We start from the raw sequence: 17,138 nt of genomic DNA, 5'->3' as shown, positions 1-17,138 counted from the left end.
GAGAGTTTTGAAAGGTGCTTATAAATGAAATGTTCTTATTATTATTTTTAATATTAACCCGCTTATATATTCAGTGATGACGAGATAATAAGTTAGATTCAACATAAAAGTGGATTGTAATGTGGCCAAAAATAAAATATCAAAGCCCAAAAGAGATTTTCGATAAACTTTATTGACATAAACACCATCACCAGTATTACAGTCCCATTGCAAGTGGCCAGGAAGCTGGTAACATGCAGCAAAGCGGCTGAGCGGGAGTACAGGAAGTGAGGTATTTATAGACAGGAAGTAGGTTAGGAGACATACAGAAGTGAGGTAGGGGCAGTGGGGACATACCAGAAGTGAGGTAGGGACAGGCAATAAGTGAGGTAGGGGACAGGCAGGAAGTGAGGTAGGGGATGGTCAAATAGACAGGAAGTGAGGTAGGATGATGATGAAATGAGAGTTGGTTTATGTAACGTTATCAATTATGTATCTTATCATTTATAAATAATAGTAATATCTAGCTAGCTATTAGCTAGCTAGCTCGATAGCTATTCCTTTCATAACTTTGCTGCTGTGAAATGTAAATTTCTCCACTGTGAGATGAATAAAGGTAAATCTAAATCCAATCTATTTAGCTTTGTATCTATTTTAGTTATTTCGGGTTGAGTGAACGCTGGCGCGTGTGGCTGCCGCTGCTCACCCACAGAAAAACTTTGACCTTGAGAGTTTTGAAAGGCGCTTAGAAATGAAATGTATTATTATTATTATTATTATTATTATTATTATGACTATGATTATAAAACAGGCTATTGGATAGGTGTAGTCCAATGCTTATTGGCTGTCTGGAGGCTCCACCCCCTTGCGGTCAGCATCCGGGTGGTGCGGTGAGGATGAGGAGGACGAAGATGAAGAGGCGGCGCAGAGGAGGAGGCGTTGATGCTCTTCCTGATTTTGTGTCCCATCGCCGGCCACCTCCAGGCACAAGTAGGGGGCGACGCTGAGCTGACGTGCATCCACTTCCAAACTGTCCCCTCGTCCTCCTACCGCCACCGCCGCCGCCACCGCCAGCCTTCGGATCTTCCTCCCGCTGCCATTACGTGGCAGCAGGGATTGTATCTTGGGTAGCCATCGTTTGCGAACTCTGCGAGCGTTGGTGCACATGTCGGCGGCGATCACGTTCATCTCGCTCTCCTTGAAGCTCGGCGCAAAATTCTGACAGTACACTGAGCAGGACAGGCTTGGTTAATCGATAATATGAAATATAAAATAATAAAAACGACACTGAAAAGTAAGTATAACATTATAAATATCCATTAGTTATCGATTAGCTAGCTAGCTAACTTGATCTATTTGAGTTATTCCCGGATGAACGGGGTCACCGTTGCTGGCTACCTAGCTAGCAATCTATTTGCTATCTATCTGCTATCTATTAGCTGTGTAAATAACTAGCTAGCTATTACTTATCAATTAGCTAGCTAGCTAACTTGATCTATTTGAGTTATTCCCGGTTGAACGGGGTCACCGTTGCTGGCTACCTAGCTAGCAATCTATTTGCTATCTATCTGCTATCTATTAGCTGTGTAACTAACTAGTTGGCTAGCTATTAGTTATCTATTAGCTAGCTATCTAACTTGATCTATTTGAGTTATTCCCGGTAGAGTGAACGCTGGCGCATGTGGCTGCCGCTGCTCAACCACAGAAAAACTGATCCTGTGACTGTAAAGTGACCTTGAGAGTTTTGAAAGGCGCTTATCAATCAAATGTATTATTATTACTATTATTATTATAAATTATACTTTTCTACATGAAAAAAAAATATTTTGAGGTACAGTGATACCTCGGTTTTGGACCATAATCCATTCCAGAAACGAAACATCATTTTCCATTATCATCTATGTAAATTTTTTAAATCCATTTCAAATCTAAAAAAAAACCTTTTTAAAAGGACTTTTAAACTATGTGTGTATCCCGAAAAATAGTTTGTATGCCAAGGTAAAATTTTCATCAATGTAACTTTTGTAAACCGAAAAGTTCGTAAGCCAAGTGGTTCATAAACCGAGGTCTCACTGTAATCGAGAACACAGCGGATGTGGCTTACGTTTGACGGTGTTTAACACCCGGTTGTCCAGCGGCTTTCGGCTCGGGTCATTGGTGGAGGAACGGATGCCCGTCCCGCAGCTATTGGCCAAGGTGTTTCTATTGATAGCATGACAAGTCAATCAAGGCCCATACACGCACACACAACATGTAATAGAACAGTTATGTATGTTGACGTTTGTTAGCATAGATGAAAAGGTTTCTTTAGCCGTCATCTGTACTTCTTTGAAGGTGTCGGACCTTTCGCTTCTTATCCAAGAAGCTTCGTCAGCAAACTAAAATCTGCTGGTAGTATATATATATATATATATATATATATATATACATACATACAGTAAAGTCTCGTTATATCGATATTCTCAGGAGTCGGAAAAAATATCGATATAACCGGGACTATCGATATATCCGACCCTGCGGGCATGTAATTTTCTCCTTGAGTTCATAGAAATAGTATCGTAATAAGCAGTACTATCGATATAACCGATATCGGTATTACGAGACTTTACTGTATATATATCCCTACTGTCCAGAGGTGACGTGTGCCGGACCTCCGCTATGATAGGTCCCTGCTCTCAGGTTGGGGGGGAGCAGAGGACTATTCCCTGAGGCTACAGTGATTACTTCTATTGTCCTGCCTGAATATGGGGTCTACGGCTGGCCTGATTGCCCCATTTGCCCTGGTACCAACTCAGCAGCATAACTAAGCCTATGTGGTCTAAGAAGTCTGTTGTAAGAACGACCCAAATTAAATCTCACCCCACCATGGCGATTTTGTGAAGTGTTTTGCTGTTTTATTAAAAAAAAAGCTTATTTTACTCCCCTTTTAAACCGCCGATTGGATAAGAAGCGAAACGTCCGACACCTTGAAAGAAGTACAGAATGACAGCTGAAGAAACCTTTTCATCGATGGACCACTCCTGTACGACTGAGAGCTTACACAGACGTTTGTTAGCATACTAAACTGATCAAACACATGCTAAGCTAACCTGTCAAAGAAGGTCGCCAGCAGCCTCCTGAGCAGAACTTTGTGTTTCACCCCAGCGCAAAGGTGACAGTTCATCAACTGGCCCCGCGTGATAAACACGCCTGAACCTACGCATACATACACACACACACACACACACACACACACACAAAAACGCACACATATTAGCATGAATCGGTTTCTTTACAATAATAATAAATAATAATAATACATTTCATTTATCAGCACCTTTGAAAACTCTCAAAGTCACGTTACAGTCACAGGATCAGTTTTTCTGTGGGTGAGCAGCGGCAGCCACATGCACCAGCGTTCACTCAACCGGGAATAACTCAAATAGATCAAGTTAGCTAGCTAGCTAAAAGATAACTAATAGATAGCTAGCTAGTTAGACAGCTAATCGATAGCAAATAGATAGCTAGCTAGGTAGCCAGCAACGGTGACCCCATTCAACCGGGAATAATTCAAATAGAAAACTCAAATAGATCAAGTTAGCCAGCTAGCTAATATATAACTAATAGATAGCAAGCTACTTAGCTAATTATACAGCAAATAGATAGCTAGCTAGCTAGGTAGCCAACAAGGGCGACCCCATTCAACCGGGAATAACATAAATAGCTAGCTTAACCGACCTGCCGCTAGTTCCATCTTTTCACCGGGTTCTCCCTCGATGTATAACGCAGGGTGGCATCGATACCCAATCTGACTGATCAGACTGGCGGGTAACGTCATGTTGTCTCCGCCCACTAAAATGCCTGCGCGCCGCTCATTAGCCAATGGCAAGCGTAGCATCTCCATTTTCTCCTGGCCTAGACCAATGACAGGACAGGAGGCGTGTCTTTCAAACACTCGGGCGTGTCACGTGACCAATTGTACCATTTGCCCAAACCGACTCTGGCGTCCAAACACGTTTTGGTATATTCCAGAGTGTGTGACGTTTCCGTAGTAACCATCCTCTGGCTCCGCCTTGGTCGGTGAGTCCGTGGGCAGGCTGGACGCTTCTGAACCTGAGCGGCGTCCGCCCGCCAAGAGGTAGGACTGCAGACCCAGGACCAGGTTCCCGGCACCACCCAGGTAACAGATAGGACCTCCTCTGGAGGTCTGGAGCTCCCCTGCAAAGTCCACCCTGAAGAGACAGAGGACTGGTCACAAGTCAGAACAGGACGAAGCAGACGACAAACAAAATAATCCCAAACCAAAAAATAAGGAGGACAGTGATACCTCGGTGTACGAACCCCTTGGCTTACAAACTTTTCAGTTACACTTAACGTTAGTTACATTTATGAACATTTTACCTTGGCATACAAACTATTTTTCGGGACAAACGCGGAGCTGCCACAATGAGTGATGTGTCGTTCGCAAACAAGCACGTTCTCCTAACAAGAAAATGGCAGCCGACTCATTTTTGTCCTCTATTCCCCGCCCCCCCCCCCCCCCCCCCCGTCTTTCGTTAAAGCCACGTGATTGGTCAAGAACGCAGCAGTGAGAGGGGGGGGGGGGGGTTGAACATGAATGAAACGCTCAGATGAAAGAGAGAGAGTGAGAAAATGGATAGAAAACAGTGAAAGTTGGACTTGTTTCAAATTTATTGATAGTTCAAAGGCAGAGTGTAGACTGCAAGGTTAAAATATCCCATCAATCAGGCTCCAGAGAAAGCACCTCCAAGGGATCATTCCTCAAGATGGTGAAAGAAGAAGGCTACGTTCCTCATCAAGTGTTTCATGCTGATGACTCCATTCCATCAAGCCATCAAATACCATCAAAAAGGTCAATGAAACGACTTTATTATACAGTACATTTTATTTCTTTAATTATAATACCATAGCACATTTATAAGGCACATAAAATAAGGTATATTTTGTGTAGTTTTAAGGCTTAGAAAGTAGACAATTATGTTTTACGGGGACCTGGGAACGGATTATTCTCATTTTGGGAAACACACTTTTCGCCTTACACACTCTGTCTGGGAACCAACTAAGTTCGTAAGCCAAGGTATCACTGTCTAAATCAACCCAGATCAACTTGTGTGACTTTCTGACCTGGCATTCAGTTCTTCTGGGGTTGTTCCTGCATGTTCCGCAAGAGGGGTGTCTTGCCTTTCCTGTTTGATGAGGTCCTCTGGAGTCATGGACGAGGGGTCTGGACTGGACTCCTGCAGGTGGCCAACCGTCTGGTCTAAAGTTCTCAGCTCCTCTGTTGAGGTGGTCTGTGAACCACCACCATAAATAAAAGATAACACAATAAATATCCGAGGACAGATCTCCTGGCCAAAATAGACAAACTGGTTCTTTGTGTCCTGGATAATCTGGTCACACTTTTAGTTCAGGGTTCCTCATCCTCGGCTACGTCAAATGAAAGCATTTTGGGAGGTAGGATTTCAGTCCTAGCCAGACTCAGAGTTATGGTTCCTGCCCTATATAAGTGGACAAAGTGGTTCAAGGTTCCAGGTCTCGATGGAGTAAGTTCACCGTGGAAAAATGGACGAAGAAGAAAAGTAGGTGTGGTGGTCTACGGGGCCATGGCAGACGCGTACCTTAAACTCACCTGTGAGTCACAACAGTGCGGCGATGAAGATGCGGTCTTCATCTTCATAATGTCGAGGCTCCTCTCCACAATGTTCTGGACCTGCAGGTACCCGGCCGTGTACATAAGGACCAACTGCTCACTGGCGGCCACGTTGAGACGGCCCGTGTAGCAGAAGGTCAGGATCTGACGGAAACAGGAGGGGGTCACCGAAGACGGGAGCTCATACGTAGACTGGGACCACTCGGGCGAGTCAGAGGACTCGACGCTGAACAGGTCTCGGAAGTAGAGAGAGGATGCGGCCAGGACGGCCCGGTGGGCTTTGAAGAGCTGACCCTGGACAAGGATGGAGACGTCGCAGTGGAGTCCTAGAAGTCTTTGCTCGTTCAGGCTGCTCAGAACACTGCTGCCGAAGTCACCGACCGAAACCTGAAGAGCTGACTCCAGCATGATGGCGGCGGGATTATGGAGGGCTCCTCCTGATGCTGGTGTCGCCACTTGAAGGTCTGGCATCCATGTCGCGCTAGTGGGGTGAGGGAGGACCCAATGAAATAAAGGCATTTGAAGACAACCAGAGTGCAGTATGATTCAGTCGAGTCCAGCAGTCTACAAGTGTAGTAGAGTCAACTGAGTCCAGAAGAGTCTGAAAGAAGCATACAAAGATGCGCAACACCTTTGTGCTAGTCACACCATCTCTTGAGGTTCTTCACTTGTCAACGCAACCACGACTTGTGGTGGTGTTCAGAATGGCGTCACTTCCTGATCCTTTAATATTGGCGCTTCCTATCTAAGTCTGCAATTATTTCCCTAACTGGCCTCGTGGATGACCATCTGGAATGGCTGGGTCCTCCAAGAAGTCCTCAGTCCACTACTGGGTTGCAGACAGGACAATGAACCATTACAAGTTTATGCAATACTTTCAGTTGACTGTGACTCGGCAGATTGTCCACACCGTTTGCGAACGGTCGTGTCAAATGGTCCAGAGATGGACAGAAGATGCAAGGGCCATCGCTAGCCGGGGTAGACCTAAACGAGCGTTCTGCCATCTCAGAATCATCTCACGGTCAACATCCTCAACCCACTCACCTGCTCTTCCATTCAGAACTTTTCCTTCTGAGTTTGTCCGCAACCCTTCTTCTCCAGAAGTCGGATCCCTGACGGTGTCCAAATTGCGGATCGGGGTCCATGCGAGTCCTGCTACACATTTCTTATACACGGCAATTTCGAAGAGAGACAACTGTGCTATTTACCAGCATTAGGGAGAAGAAGAAACTGGCTCTCCATGCCTCACTTCCTTGTTCTCCACGAATCACACGTCACTTTGTAAAACCCACGCGTCGACACGCCGATTGTTTACTGTCCACTTTCTGCCGTGTCAAGGTCATCTCAGTATCAAGTCCGCGACAGTCCACTAGAGTCGACCACAGTTGCTCGTCCAGCTTCGTCAGTCCAGTTCTGCCAATGTCGACCCTTTTCAAAAGAAGGGAGTCCAGTACACTTTGGAGGACTGCTATCAAGTCCAGTACAAAGTCCAGTTTTTCGTCCAGTTTGGTTTTGTGCTCGTTCAGTTACCTCCTTTCTGCTCCGATTCTGATGGCAGCAGCGCAGGCAGTCTGTCTCTCTCTCACACACACACACACACACTCTAACGCAACGTCTGGCTAGGTAGGGGGTTGTTCTCGGGGGGGTGCAGACAGACAAGAAGGTAGGGGTGGGAGGGAGTCATCTGAGGACAGTGAGGGAGCTAATGCAGCTAACCAATAATTCAGCTCATTGCCCCGCAGAGAATAAGGGAGGGGGGGTGGGTGGGTGGTACCCGGGCGGCTAGCATGACTGGGCTAAACCCACGGTACTGCATTGCAGTATCGGCGGTCGGCATGCCGGCTGCGTAAGCTCGCATGAGGATAACACAGCCGTGCTTTGAGGGGGGAGGGGGTCACCGCGGCTAGGCGTCGATTTTAGGGATGAGGAAGAGCCAAAACATCACTTACATTTTTGTTTTTGACGGCGCTGTCGTACGTCGTCGTGAGGCTCAGAGAGAAGATGACCAAAAAAAACTGCCGAGTCATGTTCTTGTGTTTGGGATGTTGAAAGTTCACCCTGTTTTAACAAAATAACACATACAGTCATTCAATCTTAAGCACTTCTAGCACCCTATTTGTTGTATGACGCAGTTCTAGATGAAAGAGGAGAGGATAGTAGCCTCCTTTTCAACAGTGGATCAGGGACGTCATGGTGAAATGTGCACGTCTGCTCCAAGCTAAATGTTGAAAGCAAACACGAAGCTGGAGCATCCATTGACGAAGAGATTGTCTCACATCTCCTGTAAATCCGCTTCAATTCCAAGCCGCGACAAATGACGTCAGTTTCTTTCGCTGATGTGTGTTTTAAGTGTGTCTGAGGTTTGTGGGTTTATTTTGCTTCAAAAGAACCAACTTTCGAACAAATTTTTGCATCTTATTTTATTCTTCAATTCAGAATAGAAAAATATCTTTCAGAAATTGAAAATTACATGTTATTGAAATATTTTCATACGCTTTGTGTGTCGTCCAATTGGCTTTCTCGGGCATGACAATCAATGAAATTGAAAGATCAAAAATAGAAACAAAAATTAACCATCGAAATTCACATTCAAACATGGACGGCAAAAAAAAAATTTTTTTTTTACATGGAATAAATATTTTCAGACTCCCTTTTGGTATGGTAGCATTTTTAGCATTGTTAGCATTCGCTGTCTATTAGCTATCTACTTGCTAGTTATTAGCCATCTATTCGTTAGCTAGTTAGCTTGCTATCCATTTGAGTTACTTCCGGGTTGAGTGAACACTGGCGCATGTGGCTGCCGCTGCTCACCTACAGAAAAAAATGATCCTGACTGTAAAGTGACCTTGAGTTTTGAAAGGCGCTTAGAAATGAAATGTATTGTTATTATCTGTTAGCTATCCGGCTAGCTAGCTATTAGCCATATGATTGTCTAACTCTCTATCGAGCTATAAATTAAATGTATTATTATTATTGAAAGCAAAACGACACGAGTGCGATTCATCTCCTCACCGCTAGATGGAGCCATCGCGGTTGGTTCAAATTGTAGTAGCAAGGTAGAAACACACGAGGGCGCCATTTGGCATTAGAATTTTTCTCGTCATAACTCGGATGCTTTTTTTTCAGCCTTTTCAGAGGCAAGTTTCAAAAAAGTTTTGAACAAGAAGAAAGGGTCACACGAGGCGGCACAAGATGGACGAACAGGAGGAAGTAGAGGTTTTCCACCTCCGGGCTCGAACCCGGAAGAAGAAGAAGAAGAATAGAAGGGCGACGCAGGATGAAATGGAGAGGACGACGCACAGGCTCATTTCCAGTCCGCTAAAATCCAGCAGTTTTTCGCCGTCGTCGTCGTCGGCGGGCGACCGTCGAGAGGTGCCGCCGTACGTCCGCCATGACAGGTTGTCATGGGCGTAATGGCGCTGTAAGAAGCGCGACACCTCGTCACGCACCCAAACGGCGGCACCTGCCTGTTCTTCGTGACACTGCGGGCACATCGAAGGGTCCGGCCACAGGCGCTTGGGGAAGCCCGGGTCGTCGCTCAGCGAGCCTTCCGCCAAAATAAAAGGAGGAGGGCAAGCAAGAGACGGGACAGGAAGTTAATCACTATAATAATAATAATAATAATACATCTTTCTGTGGGTGAGCAGCGGCAGCCACACGCGCTACCGTTCACTCAACCCGGAATTAACCGATAAAGATAGAAAGCTAGCTAATACGTAGATAGCTAATAGATAGCTAAATAGAGAGCTAGACAGTCATATGGCTAATAGCTAGCTAGCTAGTCACTTAGATGGCCAGCTAGCTAGCTAGATTGCTAACAGATAGTAAACATAATCAATTTCATTTCTAAGCGCCTTTCAAAACACTCAAGGTCACTTTTCAGTCACAGGATACGTTTTTCTGTGGGTGAGCAGCGGCAGCCACACGTGCCAGCATTCACTCAACCCACAAGTAACTCAAATAGATAGACAGCTCGCTCGCTAATAGATAGCCAATAGATAGACAGCTAGGTAGGTAGCCGTATAACGAATAGATAACCAGCTAGAAAGCTAGCGAGCCTGCCAGATAGCTAATAGATAGCCAACAGATAGCTAATAGACAGACAGCTAGCTAGGTAGCCGTAGAATTAATAGATACAGTTAAATAGCTATCGAGCCAGATGGCTAATAGATAGCCAATAGATAGACAGCTAGCTAGGTAGCCGCATAACTAATAGATAGCCCGCGAGATAGCTACAGAGTCAGCCACATACCTAATAGATAGAAAATAGATAGCCAGCTAGGTAGCTCGCGAGATAGCCAGCGAGTAGTAATCATAATAACCATCATAATCATTAAAAAAAGTTAGAAGAGAAATAAAAAGAAAAGAAACATTAAAATCAGCCAGGTAGGCAGGTGAGTGCCGTGGGTGCCGTTAGCGTTACCTGCTAGCCTGAGGTTGACTTGGTTGTGCACGTGCCAGAGCCACAGCAGCTGCTCGCCGGTACTGCCCACCGAGTTCAACGAGGCGGAGGCGGAGTCAAAATGGCGGCCGCATTGGCGACAGCCGAAGAAGTGGCGCATGTAGCCGCGCATCACCGTTAGCACGCCGCGCGCGCCCGCCAGACCTACGCCACACGGGCACGACTTCAGGTTCGATCATGTAGAGATTCTGCGCCAGTTTGGGGCATCTTGTATTATGTTGGAGTGAATGGAGGAGTTTTCAAAGTCATTTGAGCCGCAGAAACTAAAAACTGAAGATGCTCTTTCACGGTCTGCATATGGACTAGTAGTCACACTAGTCAGAAAGTACTTGTGAGGATGTGCCAAAAAAAGATATTTTTAGCTATCTGGCTGGCTAACTATTAGCTATATATCTGGCTAGCTATTAGCAATTTGTTAGCTATCTACTAGCCAGCTGGCTAGCTATTAGCTTTCTAGCTGGCTGACTGTAAGCTGTCTAGAGTTGGCTATCTGGCTATCTATTCGCTATGCATTAGCTAGCTAGCTAACTATTAGCTGTCTAGCTGTTGGCTATCTGGCGATCTATTCGCTATTTATTTGCTGTCTAGCTGACTGGCTGTTAGCTGGCTGGCTACTGGCTATCCATTAGCTAGCTAGCTATTAGCTGTCAAGCTGACTGGCTGTAAGCTGTTGGCTATCTATTCGCTATTTATTTGCTATCCATTAGCTAGCTAGCATGCTTGCAATCGATTTCAGTTACTTCGGGGTTGAGTGAACACTGGCGTATGTGGCTGCCGCTGCTCACCCACAGAAAAATTTTATCCTGTGACTGTAAAGTGACCTTGAGAGTTTTGAAAGGCGATTAGAAATGGAATGTATTATTATTATTATTATTTCGGTGACGTTGAACTATGTTGATGTCAGTTGCGCAGATTCACTCTGACAAACTAAATACAGGGAACATCCGACTTACGACCACCCGTACTTACGACCACGACCTTCAGACCCTATTTTTAACATTTTAATTCTACTTGTGGCACCGCAACGCGCTAGCAGGGCGGCGACGCGTACGACAATTTTGGCCAGCCAGCCAGCCAGCGTCTCACGTTCGCACAGCAATCGACCGTGTGATGGCACCACAGGGGGGAGGAGTTTGCGAGTCATTTAGCCTCCGAGTCTCTATTCAACATTTTGAATGGATTTCGACTTACGACCATTTCAACTTACAACTGTAAAGTCAGAGTATATTTTCAAACACATTTAAGAGTTTAATGACTCAACTTAACGGGGTTTATTTAGGCCCTTTAACATCAAATCGTTGGCACAAAGCGTTGATAAATGTTGCAATTAATTGAGGAGCTCCATACAGACAAAAAGCAGTACTGTGGCGCCATCTTGGAGCTTTTGAAACTGAACTGCGGGGGTAGAAAACCATGTCGGTGTGTATGTGTGTGTACCAGTATTGGCCAAGGCTTGAGGTTTGTGGTGATGTTGCACGGTAAGAACGTGGAAGAGCGTCCAGAAGGCGCAGGGGTACCCCCGTAGGCCTTCTCGGCTGCCCCGGCAGCCCACCCAGTTGAGCCCCGAAGACAAGAAGGCGTCCGCCGTCTGAAACAAGGAAATGGGCGGTATTCACACCACGCGACAACGGTCAGTTACGCGGACGGCGGACGCTCACCCTCATTTTGTTGTCCGCAAGGTCCAGGACAGCCTGGTAGGAAATCTGCTTGAGTGGCAGGTCGTTCAGCCAATCAGAGAGCTTCTCCATCAACTTCACCGCCGGACCGCCCCCGGGAAACAGCTCCTCGCGCAAATTCCCAGATGGTCATCAGCACGGTAACCGTGGCAACGGGTGGGTTAGGCGGCTAACGTTCGTTACCTTGGCGATCAGGGTTACAAAATCCTTGAAGACTTGAAGCTCCTCCCCCTCCATGGTGGGGTGAGTGGCTAGCTCCACCCTCAAAATGTAGTGAAGGGCTGACTCCAAATCCGCCATGTACACCTTTGAACTGCATGGCGGGCGGAGACAAATGTTCAAACACACACACACACACACACACAAGAAACAACAACACACACACATTCACATAGACACAAACACACACCACACACACATGTACATTCATTCAAATATATACAAACACACACATTCAGTTATACACAAACACACACATTGACACACACATTCAGTCACATATATACCAACACAGACACACAAATACACGTACGTTCGTTCATTCACATATACACAAACACACACAATACTCACATAGAGAAACACAAACACACACATTCATTCATCTATTTTCAACGGACAGTTAGGACGGCGGAAAAAAATCATTGTCAGCGCCCTAGCCACTCTCGAGGACTTGCACACTGCAAGAATCCAAACAAGGGCGCGGAAAATCCTACTGGACCCTCCGCACCCTGCCCACCACCTTTTCCAGCTACTCCCCTCAGGCAGGTGCTACCGATCCATGCGCACCAAATCCAGCCATTTCAACAGCTTCTTCCCCCAAGCCATTAACTCTTTGAACTCTTTCAACAGTAGCCAAAATGGAAGCGTATAGTGCCACTTTTTTTTTTTTTTGACGACGATACTAGTGCAGCGTGTTCTACCGGAAACAAATTCCTTGTGTGTTCTACATACTTGGCAATAAAGATGATTCTGATTCTGATCTATACAAACGCGCGCACACACACATTCATTCAAATATACACAAGCACACACATTCACTTACACACAAACACACGCATTCAAATACACACAAACATTCATTCACTTATACACAAACACACACACACACACAACTGTAAGTTGTGTGTGTGTGTGTGTGTGTGTGTGTAAGCATATATACAAAAAAAAACGCGCGCGTGCACACACCCACTGCTGACGATCTCGATAAGAAAGACAAGAACCTGTCAACGTGGGTCCAGGCGGCGCTCGGCACAAGCGTCACTTGAGGCGGCGCGGGCACGTTTTCCAAGCGTGCGTCGAGCCTGCGCCGGACGCCCGGTAGCGAACGCAAACACCAAGTGACAAAGAACCTCAAGGGCTTGGCGCTGGACGACGACGTGTCCACGTGGACGTGCGTCCCGTCGGGGTTGACGAGGGAGAAGTGCGGTAAAGACGTGACGTTCAGCGCGTCCAGCAGGGCGGCGTCGGAGCTCAACGCCCGACGCACGCTTACGCCCGAATACGCCGACATGTCCAAGGTCACCTGGAACAGGGACGCGACGGCTCAATAACATGCGACTTGCTGTCCTCTGGGGAAGTGGGCGTGGCTTACCTCTCGCCCCACGTACGAGTGGTCATCTTCTATAATGATGGCGGTGTAGTGATCTGACCTTTGACCTAGCAAAGGAAGGATCTGCGCAGAGCTACACACACACACACATAGAGTTGACGTGTTAATTATTTTTTTAACACATTATTTACCGTATTATTTTTTAGCCCGTCATCTTTATCCAATAGATCTGGCCTTGGACAGAATTTAGGACTTGGGAAACTCCTTTATCACCAAAGTAATTTACGACTTGAAACTCCTTCACAGGAAGAGCTCATGGAAGAGACAATGTTTTATTGCTTACAGCTTTTTGCTCAAGAGGTGTGGTATTGTAATCAAGAAAACTATGTTTTACTAATGTATCACTTTAATTTGCTGTCTGTCGTGAATGGCTGCATCTCCTGCCGGCAGTAAAAGACAATCGTTCTGTGTTCCAGCCTTTGTCCACAGTGTCCGACCGAACATCGCTGACAGAGACTCTGTCATGTTGTCATTCTGTTGTCACCTATACGGCTTAAGTGCGGGTGTGTGGCTGCTGTGGTTCTGAAGGATGTCCACCATCAACCGTCTCACGGATTGGACGTCTCTGTCAACAACTAACACACACACACACACACACACACACACACACACACACACACACACACACACACACACACACACACACACACACACACAAGGCCAAATAAGTAAGACATTGAGTCAAGAAAGACAAACAAGGAAGTGAGTCTGTCACCTGTGTAGGTTGTCCCTTTGTCCGCGAGTGGCGAATATGCGGGGAAATACTTTGGAGAGATTTCAGATTAGCAACTTTCGGGATTTTTGCGGGTAGTGGAACCTCGCTTAGCGAATTAGCCGACGTGTTAGTTGACGCTGTTACAGACGCAGGCGCAAAGTAAACAACAAAAAAAAGTCAACAAAAGTTCCTTCATGGCCTGGAACCAATGAATGACATTTAACTCATTCACTGCCAGACGACGTGCAAAAATGTGTCATTTCCAGTGCCAGGGTTATTGTCATTTTCACTCGAATTGCAAGACCCACAGAATATTGACTTTTAGGACTACATAAACATTCAATACAGCGTTAGAAACCTTAGACTCTCTTCTTTCATCACAAAAAAATAGTTAATTCCTAAATAATAATAATAATAATACATTTCATTTCTAAGCGCCTTTCAAAACTCTCAAGGTCACTTTGCAGTCACAGGACAAGTTTTTCTGTGGGTGAGCAGCGGCAGCCACACGCGCCAGCATTCACTCAACCCGGAAGTAAATAGAAAGCTAGCGAGCCAGCTAGTAGATAGCCAACAGATAGCTCGTTAGATAGTTAGCCACCTAGATAGCTATATAGCTAATACCTAGCCAGTTAGCTAATAGACAGATTGTCACTATTAAATACACAGATAGAAAGCTAGCTAGCCAGCTAGTAGATAGCCAACAGATAGCTCGCTAGATAGTTATCCACCTAGATAGCTATATAGCTAATACCTAGGCAGTTAGCTAATAGACTGATTGTCACTATTAAATACACAGATAGAAAGCTAGCTAGCCAGCTAGTAGATAGCCAACAGATAGCTAGCCACTTGATAACTACATAATTAAAAGAAAGCTAGCGACATAGCTAGTTAGCTAATACACTGAATGTGTATAAATGTGAATGCGGCCGTGCGCGTCAGGGGGAGGGAGGCGTTACCGATCTGTTGATTGACAGCCGTCAACTCTGTGAACCAATCGGAAACCAGGGTGGTGGAGAGGGAATGGCAGTGAATGAGTTAATCAATACAGTAAAGTCTCGTTATATCGATATTCAAGGGAGTCCAAAAAAATATCGATATAACCGGGACTATCGATATATCCGACCCTGTTTGCATGTAATTTTCTCCGTACGTGCATAGAAATAGTATCGATATAACCGGGACTATCGATATATCAGATATCGATATAACGAGACTTTACTGTACATCACTCTTCATACAGATCAAGGAGCGTTTATCGGTTACCCCTAAAATGAAACCCAGGGGCAGCATCATTTTTTTAAAGTTATTAAGTGTCTTTTGGTCAGTTTGTGGATTGACCCCGCTTTTCATATTTAGGGTGCGCCGCATTATAAACCATAAATGTAATTTATTCTTATTTACATTATTTAGTGGGAAACAAGACTGACTGGCTTTGACGCTGTTTGGTTAGGCAAATCCAATTCGTTAAGCAAAGTTCCACTGCGTATGTACGACGACGTTAGCGTGTAGTACTAACTTTAAAGGTGGGATACAACTGGATCTTGTACTCTTGACACACGTCGTAGTTGATCTCCTGCGAGCAGTCCAACACCGCCAGCTTTACTGCCTGTTGCCACTCTAAACGCATAAAGTGAGCGAGAAGATGGATTTCGTGTCCATCTGTCACCGTCTTTGTCTCTGGGGGACCAATCGGCTGGACACCAGCTGCCTTTTCCCATGACGTGAACCCAAAGGGAAAACCACGTACAGTGATACCTCGGTTTACGAACGTTTCCGTTTACGAATGTTAAATTGATGAAAATTTTACCTTGGCATACAAACTATTTTTTTGGGATACACACGTTCGCCAACGAGCCCGTTCTCCTAAAAGAAAATGGCAGCCAGCTTGTTTTGGTCCTCTATTCCCAGTGCCCAGTCTTCGGTTAAAACCACGTGATTGGTCAAGAACGCGGCAGTGAGAGGAGGTGGTTTAAACACCAGAGAGAGAGTGACAACATGGATAGAAAACAGTGACATTCGGACTCGTTTCAATTTTGATAGTTCAAAGGCAGAGTGTAGACTGCAAGGTTAAAATTCCCATCAACCAGGCTCCACAAATAACCCGCACAAGCCATCTTGTACACTTGATGCAAAAAGCTATCAACCCAGCTAAACAGAACACAATTGATGAGGAACCAGATAAAAGTATCGCAGAGAAAGCACCTACAAGGAATCATTCCTCAAGATGGTGAAAGAAGAAGGCTACTTTCCTCATCAAGTGTTTCATGCTGATGAAAGCGACCACTCCATTCCATCGAGCCATCAACGACCATCACAAAGGTCAATAAAACGATGTTATTATACAGTACACTGTATTTCTTTCATTATAATACTATAGCACATGTATTCTATATTAAAATAAGGTCTATTTTGTGTAATTTTAAGGCTTATTTAGTAGAAAATGATGTTTTATGGGTACCTGGGAACAGATTATTCTCATTTTAATGGTTTCCTACGGGAAATTAATTTTTGGGATACACACTTTCCGCCTGGATACACACTCTGTCTGGGAACCAATGAAGTTCGTAAGGCAAGGTATCACTGTAGTCATATACAACGCCTAAAAAGACACAAATAAGCCAAAATCTCGAACAAAACATCCCAAATATCGAGGGTTTGGCGCACCTTGGACATCCCGGGCCAGAGCTTTCCAAGTGGGCGAGAATTGGACGCAATGGCCGCACCACGACGACATAAACTGCACCAGCCAGCCGCAAGACGAGTTGGTGACGCTTGGCTTCAAGCTGGAGCCGCTCAGGACGCTCAGCGGGTCCGAGGGGGAGTAGAGTCGGCCCGAGCCCCCCTCTTGTTGGCCGTCGCGCAGTAACGACGCCCACAAACACAAACCGAGTAAGCGCCCCGTCGCCATTCCGCGTCAACAGCGCGAAAAGGGATGAGAAGAGGAGCATCGCATTATCAAACTTCTAAATGCGATGAAGCCGGCGGACTCCATCATATGGAGAACCGGAAGCGGAGACACCTTTGGCCACGCCCCCGTTACA

At 45.6% G+C, this 17,138-nt stretch overlaps 2 protein-coding genes across 11 annotated transcripts; both read right to left on the bottom strand.

Annotated features, from left to right (window-relative positions):
- Positions 1–152: 152 nt before the first annotated feature.
- On the bottom strand, positions 153–7,692 carry LOC148898606 (nucleus accumbens-associated protein 2-like). 10 transcript variants are annotated; one of them, XM_088993353.1, is made up of 9 exons: positions 7,579–7,692; positions 6,011–6,110; positions 5,609–5,923; positions 5,104–5,270; positions 3,958–4,190; positions 3,697–3,873; positions 3,069–3,174; positions 2,084–2,181; positions 153–1,208 (listed from the first exon to the last, which is right to left on the bottom strand). In XM_088993353.1, exons 2-9 carry the CDS (start codon positions 6,098–6,100, stop codon positions 817–819), a joined length of 1,578 nt encoding a protein of 525 aa, XP_088849479.1. In that variant the 5' UTR covers positions 6,101–6,110; positions 7,579–7,692; the 3' UTR covers positions 153–816. The 10 variants fall into 10 exon arrangements, with proteins under 10 accessions (XP_088849479.1, XP_088849480.1, XP_088849476.1 ...); XM_088993354.1 differs by lacking the exon at positions 7,579–7,692 and adding an exon at positions 7,160–7,563; XM_088993350.1 differs by lacking the exon at positions 7,579–7,692 and adding an exon at positions 6,674–7,153 and having other exon boundaries at positions 5,609–5,689; positions 5,798–6,110.
- Positions 7,693–7,749: 57 nt separating this feature from the next.
- qsox2 (quiescin Q6 sulfhydryl oxidase 2) lies at positions 7,750–17,123 on the bottom strand. The gene is made up of 11 exons (XM_088993343.1): positions 16,762–17,123; positions 15,614–15,714; positions 14,095–14,143; positions 13,864–13,954; positions 13,362–13,452; positions 12,991–13,292; positions 11,951–12,080; positions 11,750–11,872; positions 11,529–11,679; positions 10,053–10,235; positions 7,750–9,176 (listed from the first exon to the last, which is right to left on the bottom strand). Exons 1-11 carry the CDS (start codon positions 17,003–17,005, stop codon positions 8,803–8,805), a joined length of 1,839 nt encoding a protein of 612 aa, XP_088849469.1. The 5' UTR covers positions 17,006–17,123; the 3' UTR covers positions 7,750–8,802.
- Positions 17,124–17,138: the final 15 nt, after the last annotated feature.

This window comes from Hippocampus bargibanti, linkage group LG04, assembly GCF_051943395.1.
Source record: "Hippocampus bargibanti isolate YZ-2025 linkage group LG04, ASM5194339v1, whole genome shotgun sequence".
NCBI classification, from domain to species: Eukaryota; Metazoa; Chordata; class Actinopteri; order Syngnathiformes; family Syngnathidae; genus Hippocampus; species Hippocampus bargibanti.
The sequence above is the reverse complement of the archived record's forward strand: the minus strand, read 5'-3'. Positions and strand labels throughout refer to the sequence as shown.

What these genes read in the sequence shown, in the direction of transcription:
- LOC148898606 (XM_088993344.1), bottom strand. Translation starts at nt 6,792, where the DNA reads ATGTGTAGCAGGACTCGCATGGACCCCGATCCGCAATTTGGACACCGT. An exon ending in CGCACTGTTGTGACTCACAG is followed by an intron (nt 5,271 to 5,608) that starts GTGAGTTTAAGG and finishes GGTGGTTCACAG; the next exon opens with ACCACCTCAACAGAGGAGCT. An exon ending in AAACGTGTTTGGACGCCAGA is followed by an intron (nt 3,874 to 3,957) that starts GTCGGTTTGGGC and finishes TCATTGGTCTAG; the next exon opens with GCCAGGAGAAAATGGAGATG.
- qsox2 (XM_088993343.1), bottom strand. Translation starts at nt 17,005, where the DNA reads ATGGCGACGGGGCGCTTACTCGGTTTGTGTTTGTGGGCGTCGTTACTG. An exon ending in CAAAGGGACAACCTACACAG is followed by an intron (nt 13,955 to 14,094) that starts GTGACAGACTCA and finishes TGTGTGTGTTAG; the next exon opens with TTGTTGACAGAGACGTCCAA. An exon ending in ACTCGTACGTGGGGCGAGAG is followed by an intron (nt 13,293 to 13,361) that starts GTAAGCCACGCC and finishes TCCCTGTTCCAG; the next exon opens with GTGACCTTGGACATGTCGGC.